This window comes from Apiospora hydei (assembly GCF_038363865.1).
Source record: "Apiospora hydei strain CBS 114990 chromosome Unknown utg000004l_segment0_segment0, whole genome shotgun sequence".
Lineage (NCBI taxonomy): Eukaryota > Fungi > Ascomycota > Sordariomycetes > Amphisphaeriales > Apiosporaceae > Apiospora > Apiospora hydei.
This window is the reverse complement of record NW_027117363.1, coordinates 2,244,308-2,263,194: the sequence shown is the minus strand read 5'-3', so window position 1 is coordinate 2,263,194 and position 18,887 is coordinate 2,244,308. Positions and strand designations below refer to the sequence as shown.

Below are 18,887 nucleotides of genomic sequence, written 5' to 3'. Positions count from 1 at the left end.
GAAGGGCAGAGAGCCCGAGTATTGTGTGCTTCCCGTCCTGTACAGCCGTACAGCAGAGAGAGCGAGTTGGGGGCTGCACTTCCTCCTTCCCTGAACGGCGCTTAACACACAGCGCGACGGTGGAGCCGCAAGTCGGGATGGGACGAGGTACTTCGAGGAGACCAGGGGACCAGGGAGGCCACAATGTGGAAATACTGCCTAACGCGATGCGCGAATCAGATGTGCATGAATGCTGCGGCGCGAACTATGACGGAGGAAGAATCCTGTAATGGTCTTTGGGAAAGGTTGGTTGTTTCTGGCAGTGTGCAGGCGGAAGAAACGAAACACAAGAGGACTCGAGAGACCGGCAGGCTGGAGGGTGGCAGGGCATGGTGAGCCAGGCTGGACAAGGTGACCCTGTAGGCAGATCGGTAGGCGAACCAGCTCCCAATAGTACCTCGTTCGAACTTCGCTGCTGCGGCTCAAGAGTCCCCAATCAAGTTAAGACACTGCTGCGCTTAGTGGCTTCCGCCGATTGTCATTCGGCCACGGTGGTTCTGCTCGTCCCAAGGCAGTTTTTTCTGGACGGGAAAAACGGGGATCGTCTATCAGCTAGGCGTTCTGCTCAGCCGAACAGACAACCACACACACCAACACAACACAATCACAATACAACATACCTCAGCAGGAACCGCACCACACCTGTTTTACAGCTAGGCGTTTCCCAATTCGTGTTTCATCTATGTTGCGACGTGAATATCATCCGGGCTGCGACTTGTGGCAGTACGCACACCGAAGACAGGTCGCGCCACCCATCGAGACATGGGGGGGCACTTTCCCCCTCCCTCTGGCTCCTTCAAGTCTGTAAGAATGTACTTAGTAGTACATCTTACATATTCGAAGGTGGGGAAAATAAGTAGGCAACGGTAAGGCTCCCGTTTTCCCCGCAATTGTTAGCATCCATCGCATCGCAACGCGGCGCAAAGCACTGCAGGCTCAAGACAGGACCACCTTTGTGATGGAGGAGATGCACGGGCTACTTTCAGACCGGATGGACAACGGCGTCTGTCGAGTTTTGCAGTCCTGTACAGATATTAGAAGATTAGTCGTGACTGTGAGACGAGAAAGCGCAGGCAGGTACCAACGTAAAGTAGGTAGCAAGCTGACATCACTACCTCTTACCTCATGCAGGTGCACTTTGTTTGTCCTTGGGGGTGGTATGTCGCGGGACACAGCCACAGCTGCGGACCGGACACATCGTATCCTTGAAGCACTCGAGGAAAGCAGGAGGACAGGTACAACCAAAGGGCGGGCGCGCTAACAGAAGCTAATGTATACTAAGACGGCATCTCTCCCGTTGGCTTCATTGTGCAGACATAGCATTGTACCTGTTATGCTCTCATCGGTTCGGGTATGCGGGTCGTGCACTTGCTTGGATCTGCTCCATTCTATGTCCCCAACTTGGACATTATGTAAGTCTAAGTTACATGTCTTTTATTCCCTATTGGCTGTCTTGTATGAATATAGTTGGGTACTTTACCATTTGCTTGTCTCCCCAAAGTTCGACTTCAAGGGATGAGTGCTTGATTCAAGGTAGTGGCCGAAGCTTACCTACCTAGTCAGTCACCTAAATCCATAAGACATATGGGGCTGACACTTGGACCTGATCCTGATCCATCTTTTCCCGCTTCATCGTTCAATACTTCCGGTCTTGGAAGCAATCGATCAATGACAGCAGCGCCAAAAACCAGACGTCTACCGGCTAATTATGTAACATAAGCTTCTCTCTCACACTTCAGCCCATCACCAACTGTTTATAGAATTCGAGGAAGATGTTTCAGGTTAGTCGCTCCGACTTCTTTTTCAACCCCCAAACAGAAGACAGGCTGTGGCCATTTTTAGACGGAAATTTGTTCCAAAAGAGACAGCCCGTTGAGATGACGATCTCTCCCATCTAGCCGCATCCAGAAGAGTGAGTATATTCCAACTACAATGCCACCACAGCTTGTGGTCGCGTGGTGGCATAGCAGGACCGATCTAATGTAATACTGCTACTGCCAGCCACTTGCACCTTCGCATGCACCGTGCCCGTTCGGTCGTTCTCACCAATGACGAGTAAGTGTGTGTGTCTGTCTCTCGGATCCTATCTACCACGCCTTGCCTTGAACCCCTTGGCCAAACCACTCCTTTCATCCCCTTTACTTCGCTCTGCTCACGAACCTCCTCCAGACTAGTCGAGATCCGCGCCGCCCAGCGCACCTTCGAAGGCGCCTACATGCGCACCGCGCTCTCCCAGTTCAGCTTCGCCCTCATCATCCTCAAGATCTTCACGTCCGAGTTCTACGCCATCGGCGCCCTCTTCTCCTGCTACGGCGCCGCCATCCTGCTCGTCGCCATCTACCGCCGCCACCAGGGCAACCGCCAGTTCTTCACCGCCCAGGACGTCGCCGCGGACGGCTCCGGCGGCACCGGCGAGGTCCAGAAGAAGTTCCGGACCAGCGGCAACAGCGTCGTGCTGCTCACCGTCCTGAGCCTGAGCGCCTACATCACCCTGATCGTGCTCACGTGGCGGCTCAGCTCCTGATGGTTGATTGGGTTTAGGGGTGGGGGGCGAGCCGTCGGGGGTGTCAACGGTCCGCGGGATGGTGCCGCAGGGCCCGGCAACTGAACCTCCCCGTCCGGCCCTAGGAGTCAGGGTGCCCGGGCTCCGCTATCCGGAGATGAGAGATCACTCTGTGAGTCTCGTATTTCTTGAGGTCAGAGAGAATCCAGCTCATCGGATGAGCGAAGTATGGTGCGAAAGCGCCATATAAACAACCATACACGGGAGATGTAATGAGCAATATAGATATGATTATTACAACAATAGTTGAAATTTCCAAGTCGAACCCTTCTTCCCATGACACTCTGTGCCAGAGACTAGAAACGTTGTCAACACGAAGATAGAGAAACAAAACAAAGACGACAAATTACAATATGCAAATGAGACCAACCGCAGCAAAATTTCTTCCATGATTTTCCGTACCCATGCCGAGAGATGCAAACATTCAATCCACCCACCCATCCTTTTCCCTCCTTCCTTCCTTCCTCCCACCAGAGGTAAAATGCATTCGTTCCCCATTCCAGCCGGTTGACATCCGAGAGTGGAAGCAGGGTGGTGGCCCGCGAGTACGCGATTGCGCTACCAAAGTCTGAGCCTGCCCGGGCCGACCAAGAAGTACGCCCCTTTGTTTCCCCGGAAATTTGACGCTCTCACGTCCTTCCCTCGTCCCCCGTTTAGGCCACAAGTTGTAAATACTTATGTACTTGGTACGTGTGTTAAAAAGGTTTGCCCAAGGCGGCGGCTCTTATTTCGCTTCATCGACGCCCCATCCAATCTCGCTCTTCTTCTCAGTCCAGTCCCGCTGTGGTCATCGTTCGGTGGAAACACTGCCACAGCAAGCGCCAAAAATCCTCTTTCCGCGTGGCTATGTGTTCGTTGGCCCGCTCTTGGATATGTAATGTATGCAATTGGGGCTCTCGGTCGTTGAATTAGGATTGATTGATTGATTGTAGTTAGTTAGGTTTTATAGATGTATGTATGTGGTAGATCCGTTCCCGATTATATAATATGTAAGTGTTAAGTGTATGTAACAGGTGGTGCATGGTGTAGGTAGCAGCAATAGTGGTGATGTGATAGGTGGCACAAGTTCGTAGGAGGCGGCCGAACTGAAAGGCAAAGAAACATAAAAGAGAGAGAGAGAGGGCAAGAAACAATTATTCGAATCGGGCCAGAATTGCTGGTTGCGGTTACAGTGACCGTGTTACCACTGCGGTTGCGGTGCTGGTTCGGAGACGTTTCGCGTCGCAAATCGTTCTGGTACGAAAGGACTGCTGCGGCCACGACCCCTAGTCGTACCAAAACCCCATTTCGGATAGGTATGCCTTTTTCCCTCCGTGGCCTCGTAACTCTTTGCCGGAAGGCTCTGCGGGCTTCTTTTCTTCTTTCTCTCTTGGCCTCATATTGTGTCTTTCTCCTGCCTGTCGCATTGTCTGTCCAGATCAAGGACGAGAAACCTCGGGAAACAAATGATCTCGTCAAGAACACGAATTGTATGTAGAATGGTTAAGAGGAGCAGGTGTAGTCCCGACAAGGTTCGCGTGGTGGCTCCGCTAGGTTCGAATCGGGGGATTCTTTTCCCTTAACTGGGAATGGGGATTCTTTCTGTTCCCTGCAGATAGATTGGACTGGGTTGGAGTTGCCCGGGTCCGATTGAGGTTCAAACCGTCGCAAGCTCGTTTCCCCCTCCGGTCAAGCGATTTCTTCTTCAATGCCGACGCTGCTGCTGGGATTGTAGCAGCAGTCATGCCCGCAATGGGCGTTTTCACCAAACCACCGGTCTCTGAAATCCTATTCCTTCCTTTTCTCCCCAACCCGCCACACAGCCGTGTTCTTCGCTGGCCCGGTTTTATCTTCCACCGTAGTACAAGGCTCCCGCGTGGTGGTGCATGCTCTCGCCGCCGCCAGGAGCCTCCTGGGCCCCAGCGGTGCCCTCACTGTACCATACCGAGCCGTACCCATCGGTCCTGCGCCCGTAGGCACCGCCGTACGAATGTGGAGACCAAGCCCCGTAGTTCGGCGGCGCTCCGGCCCCTGCTGAAAGCGATGATGCGTGTTGATCCACTGCACTGTCTACGGCTGCCACTCCGCCCGACAAAGCTGCCGCGGAGATAGCTGGCGCGTACGCTGCCGTCGTCGAGAGCCGTCTGCTATCAAAGGTGCGTGATCCCGTCATGGGCGAGTATGTGCCATGGGACTCAGCGCCGCTGCTGCCATACGGCATGGACCTCGTCGTTGCTGCAGCGTACGAACTCCAGGGCACGTCTTCCGCGCGCGATCCCGCCTCCTCACCTACAGCACCTGGTACCGCCGACCAAGTGGCCGATCCGGGTACGGCGTGGGTTGTGTAGGGAGAGAATGCCGGGGAGACGGGCGAGGCTTGTGGATACGACCGCCACGACGCGTTCAGGTCTTCGATGCTCTTGGTTGAACTGGAACCGCTGGCGTCCGTCGCCATCCATTCGCTTACGCCATGACCAAACTCGTAGGCTCTCGTGCCAGGGGTACTTCCTGGAGCGTTTTCTCACTTTAGCATATGCACGCAAGCGCCTTCTATGGTTTCGACATCGAACACCTTGGTTTGATGAAGGGGGTGGGAAAGAACCAGGCCAGAAGCTGGACTTACCTTCAGGGGCCACAGAATAAGTGTTTGCTGATGCGCTTTGCATGGCTGGGGGGCCCATGTGCTGCAGCGACTGTGATGTGCTGAGTTGCGGGTACATTGGGTGCCGCGCTGCGTCCGGTGGTTGCCCAGTCGTCATGGCTGGGGAAGAGGACGTCGAGGTGATCTTCGATCCTACCGATGAGCGCGTCCCTTGCTTTTGCCCAGGCAGTGCCGGTGGCTGTTGGTCCACGGGGAAGAAGCTGCACTCCTTTTTCAGTCTGATGCAGTTCATGCATCGGCCACCAGGATCAGCAGGCTGTAGGATGCATCTGATCTTTCGACGCCGGCAATGGCCTTTGGAGGAGGTGTCAGCAAGACGGCCGCATCATGGGAGATGTCCTCAAAAGACAAGATCGAAAGAGCTTGGGTGTAAAACATACCGCATGCTACCGATGTGCGATGGTAACCAAGCTTGTTGCGTCGCTTCTCGCTGCTTGACAACGCCATGTGTCCATTATCTGGATCATTCGCCCCCTGTTTTCTTACGTTAGGGGTTGAGAACGCTCTCCGTAACTTGTACGACTTCTGGACAGAATCCCGCCTTTGGACAAGGGGCATGAGGGTGTCCTGAGCTGGGTCTGGAGGCTGTGGTGGATGGGCAGTTCTGTTTCTTACCTCCATCGAGGAAGCGGAAGGCGTCGCGTAGCTACTGATGTAGCCCGCGTGTGGGAGGTCCATATCGGCGCCGTCCTGCGGCGGCGGCGGATATTGGTAGGACATGGTAGCTATCATGGGCCTGAACAAGCTCTGAAGATAGTGTGATCCAAGTTTGGGCTCCAAGAAGACTGGCTGGTTCCTCGATGGCAGCTGGACGGCGACGGCCATATACAGATATGTGTATGCTTGGTTCCTAAGTGTTTGTTGATGGGAAGTCCACCAGTCAGGTCGGTTGCATCGGCTAGCTGGCCCGATGGTCCTCTCTCCTGGAAGGGGGGGCCAAACCGGGTTTATGTCCTTGAGTAGCAGCGACTAGAGGTCGGGTTCGAGTTATGGCTGATATGATAACTTGATATCCGTCCAACAGGCTGGTGGGTTTAGTTGGGTCGTTGTTATTAGAGAAGGAGCAGAAGATGGAGAGAGGGAAGCGAGGAGAGGCGGGCCAATCGAGTCCGTAAAGGCGGTTACGCTGCGGATCCGCGAGCCAGAGTTTGGATTTCCGATGCGACCACAGAGGGAGTCAGCATCCAATTTGAGAAGCCTGTGTGGCAAGGATGCCAGGATGCTGCTGGACGCGGCACAACTCGATGTGTGATACGGCAACGCAGCAGAGTGTCCACTTCTAAATCAACTATTATATCTGAAGCAGGACCAGAGGGGAAAGCGGGAGCCAATGATGATCTGAATCTGGTAAGATTTGGGACCTGGGTCCGGTAAACTGGTCTTGGACTCCTCGGGAAGCTGGTATAGAGGTGTGATCGTGTGAGATGGGTATTGACGTGGTCCAGTCCAGGTGCGGAGGTCAGCGTATCCGTCCAGCTTGCGTAGGTATACGCTGTGTCTGTGTGTATCCCGGCTGCGACAAAAAGAGACGGAGAGGTAGAGGGAGCGAGCGAGCGAGAGAGAGAGAAAGAGATGCGAGGTACTCGCTAAGGGCTCGACGAGAGGTTGTTCAGGTGGTCACGCCAACAGGGCAGGCCATGTATATAAAGAGGTGAAGCATATATTTGCTGTTCATGGCTTGTTCCGGTGGTGGGAGCTCAACAGCGACAGGGCTAACTGTACGTGGCCTGGCGACGGTTATGGCTGGACGCCACGGGGTTGCGTTGCGTTGCGTTGTGGTGCGGTCGAGCTAGGGACGGGCCATTGTTCTTTCTGTCAAATGGTTGTACAAGACTAAGAAGATGTGGTTGCGTGTCTGCGTGGTCGAGCGAGAGCACGCTGTCGTCGTCCGGCTTTCTTTTTCCTTCTTCTTGTTTGTTTTCTGCTTTCTTCTCTTCTTTCGACTTCAACCGTCCGATTCGCCCAGATCGTCTTCGCCGTGTAGCCGGCGGCGTGGGAATAGGTAAAGTAGAGATGGGCAGGAGGGATATGGACCCTGAATAGGCCAGCAGGGATGACGCCGGAGGCTGCTGGGCGAATAAGTCGACTACTGCTGCTGCTGTTGCTACTACTACATGTACGGTGGTAGTAGCGTTTTTTGTTCTTCTTGTTCCTTTTCGATTCGATATCGGAGATCCCAGGGACTCGTCCTGTCTTATTTTCTTTTTTATCACTCGACCTTCTTCCCTAGCTGGGGACCCACGCGGCGATGACTACTGACTTATACAACTAGGAAGTGGGAAAAGGAACATGAAGATGTACATGTCTGCCCAGGCAATCCTCTTCCACGCTTCCTACCTACTCACTGGCTGGACGGGGTGCAGGTGGGATCATCACTTGGATAGCACCACACACGGTGCGCGTGTCTCGCCGGCATAACGCTCTCTTTTTCCCACCCAGCTCTCGAGCCCTGCTTTGCATTGTTCTGCTCGGCACACTCTCAACCTTTTCTCGCCTCGGCTTCTACGTCTGAAACAGCGAGGAAAGTTCCCTAGGCCGGCCTGCCTGGCTGAGGAGGGGGAGGGAGGTAATTGGCCGAAAAAAGAAGACTGGATGCTATGTTATGCTGGCTTCCCTTTTCATCGAGCCTGGGCCGATGTGTTCTGGCAACCGCCAGTTGGCGCTCTATGCATTCAACTTGAAGAATGATTAACAACCCTGCTAAGGGGCAAGGATGGCCTACTGAGCTATGGGGATGGGCAGATGGGGCGATTCAGAAAACGACACACCCCTGCACTCGTTCTATGACTGATTGAGCCCATAATAGCCAGCCCAGGCCGGGGATGCAGGCGGGCGCTGGCTCCCGGCGTCGATGGGGGGAAGGTCTCTATCAGACGAATATTACTTGTTTCTTTTTCTTTCTCTTTACTAGGCCACCGATTCTTCCTCGGTCTCTCTTAACATAGCCCATGGGTCGGTGTTCTGATAATGCAAGTGCCCTCTTCAGGTACCCGAACGTTACTAGATGCATGACCGTATGGCAGCATGGCTACCGGGGCGGTTGATTTTGAGTAACCTCATGTCTAATGTTGCCCGGGCAGATTTGGCACCCTTTCCGTTGCACAACACACTCCCGTATATACACCAATGTTATCCAATGTCTCCACGGCCATCGCTTCCAAGTATCTATGTATGTAGTCTCGGGGGTTTCTAATGGGCATTTTAATAACCTCGTCCCCAACATGTCGCCTGCCCCAGATTTACACCTGAGATGATGAGATGATTTGTTTAAGGTAGCATCCTGCAAATGACGCACGCCCAATTCGCTTGGGACGGTTCGTATGTAACGCCAGCAGGCCCCGGAGTAGGATTTGGCTGGAGAGCCAGCAATTACAGCAGTCCGATTTTCCAGGCCTGTAAGATTTGTACCCGCCGTGGAGGTAACAGTTGAAAATTAATTCTCCGGTGCTCGCTTACTTACTCGCTTGCGGGCGTGCTTTACTTTGTCCCCTTCCGAAAATAGACGGATGCGGTCCCTTATAATTTCAACTTGCAACTGGAGCACTGGGACACGATGTACATACCTACGATACGTGTTTAGAAATATGTGTAGGCTAGCAGTTACTTACCTATAGCATAGATGTGTCCAACACAGCTGCGAAGTTGGTCGGTGGACGTGAGAGGAGCCTTGGTGGAGTCAAAAAGATCCTTGTCGGTAACATGTCAAGCGTGTTGATCCCGGTGCCAGATGGGTGTCAGTCGAAGAACGCGCTGGGTTCTGCGCTGCTGCTGCGCCGCGAGTAGGTGAGTTGGGATGAAGAAGGGTACGTGAGTACAGATCCCCGAGCCCAGTGCCATCCCTGTCGCTAGATGAACACCCCCTCCCCTGGTCATGTTCTGGCATTTGCTTTCCTTGATTCCTTTTTTCCAGACAAGACGAGCCTATTTGATGTCGGTGGACATTGGTCTGTATGCAGCTGTTGTCTGGAATATGGGTTCGACACCCCCTCCCCTTCCAGCACCAGATGCGAGATGCGAGATGCGCGCAAGACAACAGCCAAGGGAGCGAATCCATTGGACAGAATGTTTATTACCTGGCCGGAACATCGCGAGCCAGCCATACCAAGCTATTTCTGCCAAATTCGCATCCATGCTCCTACATGATAACTTCAATGGCATTTCCATTGAGAGATGGGCATTCGGACTCGGGCAATTTTGCCTCTTCTTTGCCCCTGCATTCTCCATCTCATTAGCAATTCTACGAGGTAGAGTAGGAGCAATTAGCTACATGCCATGGCTGAAGTCGTAAAAGCTCGTAAGGTCCCGACGGTTCTATTGATGCAACACCGTTAGCCTCCCATGGATTTGCAAAGTCTGGCACCCTCTGCATGGTATTGGGGCGCGGAAAAGGTGAAAAGACGCACAGCACGCAGGACGCCCCATCCACCCAGGGTCTGCCACACAAACATACCTACACGCGCACACACACACTTCTGATAAGGCTAAGCGTCGCTGTTGCCGTTGCTTGATTTGGTCACGCAACGACAAGGTTTGAGACGTCGGTAAGCTCATGCAATGCGCGACCAGCCCGACCGGCCGCGGAGCCGACGGTACAATGGGTGGTTGAAGAGATAGATTGATCGATGCAAGTAAGGCAGTACCCATCTAGGAGCAATCCGGAACTGCCTCGCTCCATGTAAATTGTTCAAATAGTACTACACCCATACGTTAGGGAAGAGCGGCCGCTCAGCTCAGGGGCGGATCCAGCAGATCGGGTCTTAGGCGCTGCGTAGAGACTTCGGGGGGCTCATAGGATGGAAATTAGATCTTGAGTATTCGCTGTGATGGATTGCCGTCGCGCCCTCTCCCGGAAAGCCGGGGAGCGAGTTAATTGCGATCAGAGCCTGACGTTACTGTCGTTAAGAGAGCATGACATCGTGTGTGTGCGTGGTATGAGAGAGAGAGAGAGAGAGAGAGAGGCCACTGCCAAGGGTACCTATTGATGATTGCGGTAGCTGTATGTACATACCTGCACCAAGGTATGTCCATGGAGAGAGTATGTCGGGCTTCTCCCCCGGAATCTCAACAAGTGGGCCCGATCACGGTTGAAACAGCTCCAATAGGACTGTTAGCAACTTGACAGCGCTCAGCTTATGATCAAGGCATATGCATGTACGGATTTGATACCAGACGCAATCTTGCCGGACATCACTTCCACCTCGGGCCCCACTGAGCTGACTGGCCTGGGCAGTTGCTCAGACTCCGGGCCCGGGTTGTTTTCGCGTAATCTTGATCATCGACGTATCCTCGTTGATATGTTGCACTCGAGGTGGTGCAATCCCGTTGGGTTAAAGTCGATCGAAAAAGATAGGATGAACGATACGACGCAGACACCAACGACACCATGATGATGCGGAAATCAGTTAGCGCGTAGCGAAACCGAACCGGCCGCACGCGTACCGATGGTGCAGGCCAGGACAGGAAGGAGGTAGGAAAGCAGTTAAGAATGCTCGGTGCTTGGCTACCTAGCCGTCGATCAAGAAAGATGCGCGACAAGGGCGGGGGTCGTTCGTTCGAACTGGGCGGCGGGGTCGGGCTGTTGATGGTTGCGGTTGCTTGGCAATAAAGATCTTGACCAAACAGGGCCAGGATGGATGGGATGACGGCAATAAGGGGAGCGGATGGGAAGAGACGAGTGAGCGCTAGCTAACGATCTCGTTTGCATTACTGTATCAGATCTTGGGCCATCGCATCTGGCGGGTGTCGATCAAACCTGTCATCCTGTCATCCCGTCGCCCGGCTCCCCAATCCAACACAACCACCACCTACCTCTTCACCCTACCTACCTACTGTATTTGCTATCTTTACGCCGCCACATCGTCAGTCGGGTAGCGTTTCGTAGCAGATCCAGCCCCGGCGGGGGCGGGCGTTGCCAATGCATCTGAGACCGAGAGCACGGATAACCACTTGCCCATATGAGTAAGTACCTTTGTTTATGCAACAACATCTCAGCTCCAATGTCAATGTCATGTCATTGGGCATGGTATGCGTATAGTGAGTGCTCTTGGGGACACGGCGGAATCCGTCGAGAGGGGTGTCAGCAATGCTGGCCCCAAAGTATGTTTGGCGATTATGCTTCATCACTTGACAGCATCCACATGAACATGAACGCAGGATGTCGGTGATACAATTGCAAACAGATGACCCCTGCTGGCACTTTCTTCTGCGTGTGCTGCTAACGATCCGTGAAGACCCGCAGTGGAGACTGGTCAGTCGCTACTTGTATCTAGCAGCAAGAAAAACAAAAACGCTCTTTCTTTTGTTGCTCCTTGCATATGCTGCAGCATCGCCGGAGGATTTTTAAGGGTGACAGGTCAAACTTTGGCAGCATGCTATTCGGCAGGAGCGAACGCCGTCCAGGTGGGTAAGGCTTGTTTTAGTGTCTCCTTCCAACCCAGCTCAACCCAGCTGACCACTAACAAAATTAGCTCCTTCTTTGAGTTGAGAGATGTCTTTTTTCTTCTTCTGCCTGTTGATTGCCGACCAGACCAGTCATCTGGATCCGAGCCAGCAAAGAAGCAATATAGTTGCATGCTACTATTATACTATGGAAACATATTACTTTAGGTACTAGGCAATATTACCTTATTACTCGTTGTATACCTACCTTCCTTCAAGTTCTGTGCCTACACACAATTGGGACCTTGAAACCCCCGGCTAGGGATGTACCTAGTTTAGTAGATCGGGAGAAGTATGAAGGTTACAGCCGTGGCGGGTGCGGGGCAGATTGGCCTGTTTCTACAAGCTTAAGCAGTTACGGAGTACCTGCTGCTCAATGAATCCTTGAATGTTCTACTAAGCGAGTACATCCTCACAGCTCCCCCGGCGGGTATAACCAGGCAAGCCAGCCGTTCGGCCTACAGGGCTGGATCTGACCCGGCCTATGCCAACCGCTTCTCCAGCAGAAACGCCAAGCTTCACGTTGGTCAATGGACGATGAAAATCAACAGCGTGCGAGTCGCCCGGCTGTCACATCACGCATGATTCTTTGCGCATAAGGGTTCGTCACTCCTGACCCGCTCACTCGTGACAGCACCTGGGCAAGCTCCTGTGCAGCAAGCGCATCATCGCGTACAGTACCCAATCCCTCCATCACCATTATCATGCGCTGTCAGCATATGTCGGCTTCTAATATAATGCATTGTCCCGAGCCTGGACTCTTTCTTGACCGCCGCCAGCGCCAGCCCACACCGGCTTTCCACCAAAAAGCCTCTTTTGAAACGTCAGCCAAGTGTTTCCACGGTGTACTTCACCCGCAATGAAGACACTATTGACTGGTTTGATCGTCTTTTAGCCAGAAGTATACGGTCAACGAGCCTCGCCTGGGTACAGGGATTCAAGGTCTTCACCATGTCGTCCCAGGGCGTTTGCGAGAAAGCAGCTGACCAGCATCATCTTGGCATCATCCCAGCGTCACCCTCATTCCTGACTGTATCCTAGTTCGATGATGAGCAGGAAGAGCCGCGAGTAGAAAGCCACCCCCAATAGTGATGGCGCCAAAGTGTGCTTGGTGTGCACATCTGGTCGTGCCAAAAGCAATAAGATCTGCAGTGAAGAATAACCTCAACTTAGCTGCGCGCCAAGATGGGAGGAAGCGCTCAGGCCAAACTAGTTCCTTTGGCAGGACGGTTACCCTCTTGAATTTTGCTGCTGGGAGACCGGAAGAGCTTCCGCTCTGGAAAATGGGCCGAGGCTCCATCCATATTGGCCCTTCAAGCTCTCAGAGAGAAGGCCCGGTGCCGGAGAGAAACAATGCAGCCATCCATATTGGTATCCAGAGGTAGGCAAATCAGGAGACCCCGGAGACGAGGAATGCCCAAGCCTTGGTGCCCAGTCTACGCAGAAGATGCCAATCTCGTATGCATCTGATGAATCTGACCGGCACGGTAGTGCTAGATTTAGATCCCGCTGTCAAGACATTTTGTTGGTTGGCGACTGGGGCTCACACGCTTCAAATCTTGACCGGTCCTCATGGTCCTGGTGTTTGATGCACCTCTTACTACTCCATGCCCTTGTCGTCTTGTGCCTCAAAGCAGGCGGTCCACATCATGGGAGATTTCTTACGCAAAGAACTATCAAATGGCTTCCCTTTTATTCCCAAAAATGCCGAGATCCAAGCCAATAGTGCTATGATGTGCTCAGCTGGTACAAGTTGAGCCTGGAACGGTGTGATACGTCGTTTCTTCAGCACTAGGTAGTCATGAGATGAACCTGGCGTGGGGGCTGTTCTGTCGGGAAGTCGATCCGGCCGTATATCTGAGCAATATCGACGGGAAGTGGTGCAGACTTTTAGCTGGTTGTGTTCGGTTCATCCCATGTGTCTTGTGTTTATTGTATATGAAACTGGCCGGTTGGACTTGCGGCTCACCGAATGCTAATGAGCCTATTTGAATTACCGGAACGAATGGGGGGCGTATCCTAGTGACACCAACGCTATAGCTTGATCTACATCATCTTTCCACGTCCAAGATATAACTGTTCTCCATCAAGATCGTGTTTGAAGTCAATGAGTAATTAGACTCGCGTCTCCTATGTAGATAACTAGGTGGCCAACACCCTGAAGCACCACATTGCTCTTCATACCAACCAAGATTGTTTTGGTAGATTGCCAATCTGGCGGTCCCCAACCATCCGAATCCCAAAGCGAATGCCCAAAGGGTCCCCATAGCCTTGGCTGGGCACCTGGGTAGGGAAAAAGAACACGCTCTTCCAGATTGCATACCTACACGACGCCTTAATTTCGATATTACTACTATGTTGGCAGATCTATGACGTAAACTCGGTTCTGTTTCGGTCCAGGAAGAAAGAGGCAAGGGACAGGCAGAAGATCGCGGAACGGGCCTCTGCGAGAGCCAGATTTGCTTTCAGTCAGACTCAGTGACGTGTGCGTGCGCGGCGCCTCCCGTAAATCTCTCTCTCTTGGTTCTCTTTTATGCATCGAAGTACATAAGCAGAAAGTCGAGCGGCAGAAGCATGGAGCGTTATTCGCTAAACGAGGTACGACATGCAGTGCCTCCCGCACATGTCAGCTCGGACTCTTCGATATATCAATATGAGATATCACCAACAGGATAAGCAGACAACAATCCCGTCTCCCTGTATTCGATCAGGTCAAAAGGTATATGACGGGCTATGTCGGCAGTGGCATTGTAAATTCCTGTTTCCTGGGCGGTATTTCCCTGCTCGAGTACTCTCTGGCCCAGACAGGGTTGCGATAAAGGGAAAGTCGGTATGGGCAGGCTTGCCTACAAAACCACCATCAATGCCCTTCACTATTCGAGACCGCAAAAGCTAAAGTCTCGAAGGAGAAGGGATCGGTGAAGGCTCAGCCAGCCTCCAACAATCCTGCATGTCCAAACGTCGAGAATAATAAGAGGCTTGTGCATGCCTGCATGCCTTCTCCCACGCCCTCTTGGGCGAAGAGAGGCCTCTATGATGATAGGCTATCTGCTGCAACTCTCTCTCCGAAAGGCCCATTGGGACTGATTGGCCAGTGGCCCTTCAGAGCATGTGATGACGAGCATCTGCAAGAAACGTAGCATTCGTCTGTGCCCCTGAGACCGCAATGTCTTGAACCCCCAATTACCGACGACTCTCACCGCCAATGTTTTATACCATCCTCTTTTCCTTTTTCCTTTCTCTTTCTCTCTGACTTTCCTCTCACCGGTGCACTGACTTGGTGTGTGTGTATATGCAGGTAATCCCGTGTCTCATCGCCCGTGACCTGCGATGGCCATTACCCGGGCGGGTTGTGGACCTGCCAGAGGCCTCGGATGCCATTACGCGCCAGACCAGAGGGGCGAGTCGACGCTCTCAGATGAGAGACACAGCCCAGTTACCTGCGACACTCGATGGAAACGAAAACCAGGTAACAGGGACACCCATGATGTGTCTTACACGGGGAGTTTGGCCGAGAGTATGAAACCCCCTAACGCTGGCTCTCACCCAGTATCTCGAAATTTTCCAAGACCACTGTCGGAGTCCCGCACACGGGGACGGATTCCGATCGGCTTTTTGCTGCACGATTACAAGCATACAATTGCCACCCCTGTAGGTCAGTATCAACATAGGAATCTCAAGCTACTGTTCTGGGAGTCGGGGATAGCGGGGGCCCAGTGGCGGGCCTGGACGATCTGTCGCACCCCTTGACTCTGGACCATCGCCAATGATGAATGCAGACACAGGGCTTGACAGCGGTCAAGATGTAGGTACCCAAACCAACCATCCCCATTCCTTCGAATCAGCTTCTAGAATATGCTAGCTACAGCAATCTGCAATGCAGGCTACGTCGATCCTGTCTAGTTGCTTGTTTCCAAGTACCGGTGTCAAGCTAAATACAGCGCATCCTGGTGCAAATCATCACTCTACGTGGCTTCATACGTAGCATCAAGGGGAGTTGCAACGAGGCGGCGAAAACCCAGCGCCGAATCAATAAGGCCGACATGTTGAGACATTGTAGAAATGCGAAAGGCTCGAGATCAATCACAGATCTTTTGCGCAAGGACGGTAGAGAGGCCAGACGTGCACGTACAACACTAAGTGGTAATGACCTCGGCAAAAGTTGGGAGCCCCTTTGCAATATCAAGATACGCACCCCTGTTTCGCATACTTAAACAACATAGGCTGGAGTATCCTATGGGCGGATCACCTACTTGGTTTCCGTACTTTGCGGAAGTAGGTGAAGCTGTGGATATCGTAGGATCGAAGGCGGTAGCTATTGGGCAAGCCAATAACTACTAGACAAGATAACCAGAGAACATCCCAACACAATACAGTTCACAGCAAAGACATGCAATTAACACGGAAGCGCTGTTTAGCTAGAGCATACATGTATGACCCCTAAACCACGATGTTGATATATCGACAGTCGTGACAGCCGGCAGCAGGAATGAATGAATAAAGGTAGAAACTACCAAATATGTACTCGCAAAGGCAGACAGCCACTGAGTAATAAATGGGGACGATAGCTTCTTTCTTTGGCTGAATCATAGTAGCAGCAATCATCATGCCAAGGGGACACACTTTTTCCACAAGAGTGACTATGACACTTGAGCAGTATTGCCATTTCTTATTTCCCGTTGTTCTGCCACTAAGTAATGTATGTATCCCACCTCAGTTTTACCACGTCTAGCGATGTGCTCCTGATCTCCTTCTACCCCTTTTCCACGTTGAATAGTGTCGCAATTGTAACAAGCTACCCGCTTATATCCGCACCTATTGGGTAGCAACCTCCATCTATCTAGTACACGTGTGTTATGTATGTGTACTTTATGTATGTATTCAACCTGCAAAGCATCCATCATATCCCCGCCCGTACAAGCCCCGGAAACGAAGTCATCCTCGGAATGTGGCTCAGCGGACGCGGCCCCGGCCGCGGCAGCTCCCGGACCTCGGCGTAGTACTTGCCCGTCAGGCCCACCGGTGGATGGTCGAGTGCCATTTCCACCGCCTCGCTATCATTGGGGGATGGAGAATAGAGCGTCGATGGCGACCCCTTCGAAGTAACAGCGGTCGTCGATTCGCTCTCAGCGTTGTTAACGACGACGAAGGTCGCGCGCATGAAGTCGAGGAAGGTGTCGATCTCCCGTTTCGTTGTCATGGCACCAATGCTCGCTCGTACGATTCTGATGTTGTTGTTTGCTGTTAGTAGGCCAACTTGGAATATCCTTCACACGCACCACCCAAATTTACATACCCAGTAGGGAGACCATGGATGATGGCAATACCATGAGATCCGCAATGATGCCCCGCCGAGAGCGCTCGATCAATCATCCAGGGCTCGTACCCAAGTGAAGTGAAGATACCGCCGGGGTTACAAACACCTATAAATAAGCATCAAACATTAGTATCGTTGATGGGCGTAACCTCTCAAAGACTATCGTGGCTTAATGGGATGTAACTTTTGCGTCGTATCCACCTACCTCCTGATCTGATGTATATACCCGCAGCATTAGCCGCCTTCTCGACCTCCGCATACGGTATGTGCTGCCCATCAGCCCTGAGCACATTGAACGCCATCACAGACCCCTGTCTCCGCGGGTCCTCGAACGCCACAGCGCCCCGATTCTCGCTATAAATCCGACAGACGGGCGCCCCGTTCGGATGGCGGATCTCCGAGAGGCCCCGGTACAGCCGGGCCAGCAGATACGACGTATGCCTCGACACCGTCTTCATGGATCGGTCGCCGCCGTAGAGCTTCCGGTGCACGTCGATCGCCTCGCCCAGCGCGAGGATGCTGTGGAACGGCAGGGTCCCGTCCTCGAGCCCGTCGTGGATGTGGTACTGGGGCGCCTGGAGCCCCTTGCTCTTGTGCCACGGGGTTTCGCTCAGCGTGCTGATCATGGTGACGGTGCCGCCGCCAAAGTACTTGCGCAGCGTCAGGATGTGGCCCGAGCCCTTGCGGACGACGAGCGCGCCGAGGTCGGGGAAGCCGAAGATTTTGTAGAGCGAGAGGCAGGTAAAGTCGGGGGCCTGGTCCGGGTCGCCGAAGACGAGCTCCATGGGACTGGTCATGGCGAGAGCGGCGGCATCGAAAAGAGTGTCTAGCATCACCGTTGGTTAGCCACAGGTCTTGTCCGTGGGTATATGTGGGTCCCTTTCTCAGGGGCTGCTTACAACAGTTCTGGAGGGTGGCAGACTGGCGGATCCTGCCACACCAAGACGACGGGAGTCTTCGTCCCGTCATATTCGACTGACCAGGGTACGCAAACAGGCCCAGATCATTGGGGCCGTGTCGGCCGGCTAACGCTTTGCTTGGCGACTCGAGCCATTCTTCGACCTCGTAGTCGCTCCCAAAGCAGTGGTGGTATCCATAGGTGAGTTCCCTCACCCCGACGAGGCTGGTATGGGCGTCCTTGTGGAAGCCGTACCAGAACCGGCCGGACCTGGTTTTCTCCGCCAGGTCGCGGAAGGAGTCGGCGACGAGCTTGATGGCGGCCGTGGCGTTCGCCACGAACACGAGGTCGAAGTGGGCCGGGTCCGCGCCGAGGAACTTCAGGGTCTTTTCCCGGATCTGGTCGACGGTCTCGCCCGACCGCTTGGCCGGCGAGTTCTCCGAGTGGGGGTTCCCGTACAGGTTGGACAGCATCTTGCGGGTGAACCCCTCGACTGCAGACTTCGCATAGATGGTTGCGCCGCTATGGTCGAGATAGACTCCTGGTGGCACGATGCAGTCAGCACTCTATTTCACTGTCTGCCATGTGTGCAGCTTACCTACCATCGCTCATATGGGGATACTCCACAGCCCGGATAGCCTCCACATCCTGGTTGTATTCGTTCTCCATGATGCGAGAGTGGATCGTGGGTCGTGGATCAAGAAGAAATATTGATCATACGGAAGAGGTATATGCCAGTAAAACGGGAAAGAATCAGACAGGTTCAAGAGGACGCCGAGGTGATATGAAGATATGGGCTACTAATGGAGTGTCATGTCCCACGTGTCTGCACGGGTCGTATAAGACCTGGGCATATATATATAGTTAGAGAACATGACATGACTACAGCACTTTTTTGGTAATCATGACCGCGGCTGAGCTCCCGACATCAAGACACGCAGCCATCACATATGGGGTATACGCACTGCTGCACACCCTCTCGTGTCATGGG

General features: G+C 53.2%; 3 protein-coding genes across 3 annotated transcripts; 1 reads left to right on the top strand and 2 right to left on the bottom strand.

The window, feature by feature from the left end:
* Positions 1-1,971: 1,971 nt before the first annotated feature.
* On the top strand, positions 1,972-2,563 carry PG997_003208 (uncharacterized protein; the record flags this gene model as incomplete). The annotated part of the gene is made up of 3 exons (XM_066807523.1): positions 1,972-1,997; positions 2,041-2,094; positions 2,209-2,563. The coding sequence occupies 3 exons, from the start codon at positions 1,972-1,974 to the stop codon at positions 2,561-2,563; spliced, it is 435 nt and encodes a 144-aa protein (XP_066671141.1).
* A 1,864-nt stretch (positions 2,564-4,427) lies between these two features.
* PG997_003207 (uncharacterized protein) lies at positions 4,428-5,963 on the bottom strand (the record flags this gene model as incomplete). The annotated part of the gene is given in 4 exon segments (XM_066807522.1): positions 4,428-5,085; positions 5,107-5,194; positions 5,205-5,537; positions 5,624-5,963. 4 exon segments carry the CDS (start codon positions 5,961-5,963, stop codon positions 4,428-4,430), a joined length of 1,419 nt encoding a protein of 472 aa, XP_066671140.1.
* A 10,618-nt stretch (positions 5,964-16,581) lies between these two features.
* PG997_003206 (uncharacterized protein) lies at positions 16,582-18,565 on the bottom strand (the record flags this gene model as incomplete). The annotated part of the gene is made up of 5 exons (XM_066807521.1): positions 16,582-16,906; positions 16,978-17,104; positions 17,204-17,824; positions 17,898-18,437; positions 18,499-18,565. The coding sequence occupies 5 exons, from the start codon at positions 18,563-18,565 to the stop codon at positions 16,582-16,584; spliced, it is 1,680 nt and encodes a 559-aa protein (XP_066671139.1).
* Between the last annotated feature and the right edge of the window lie 322 nt (positions 18,566-18,887).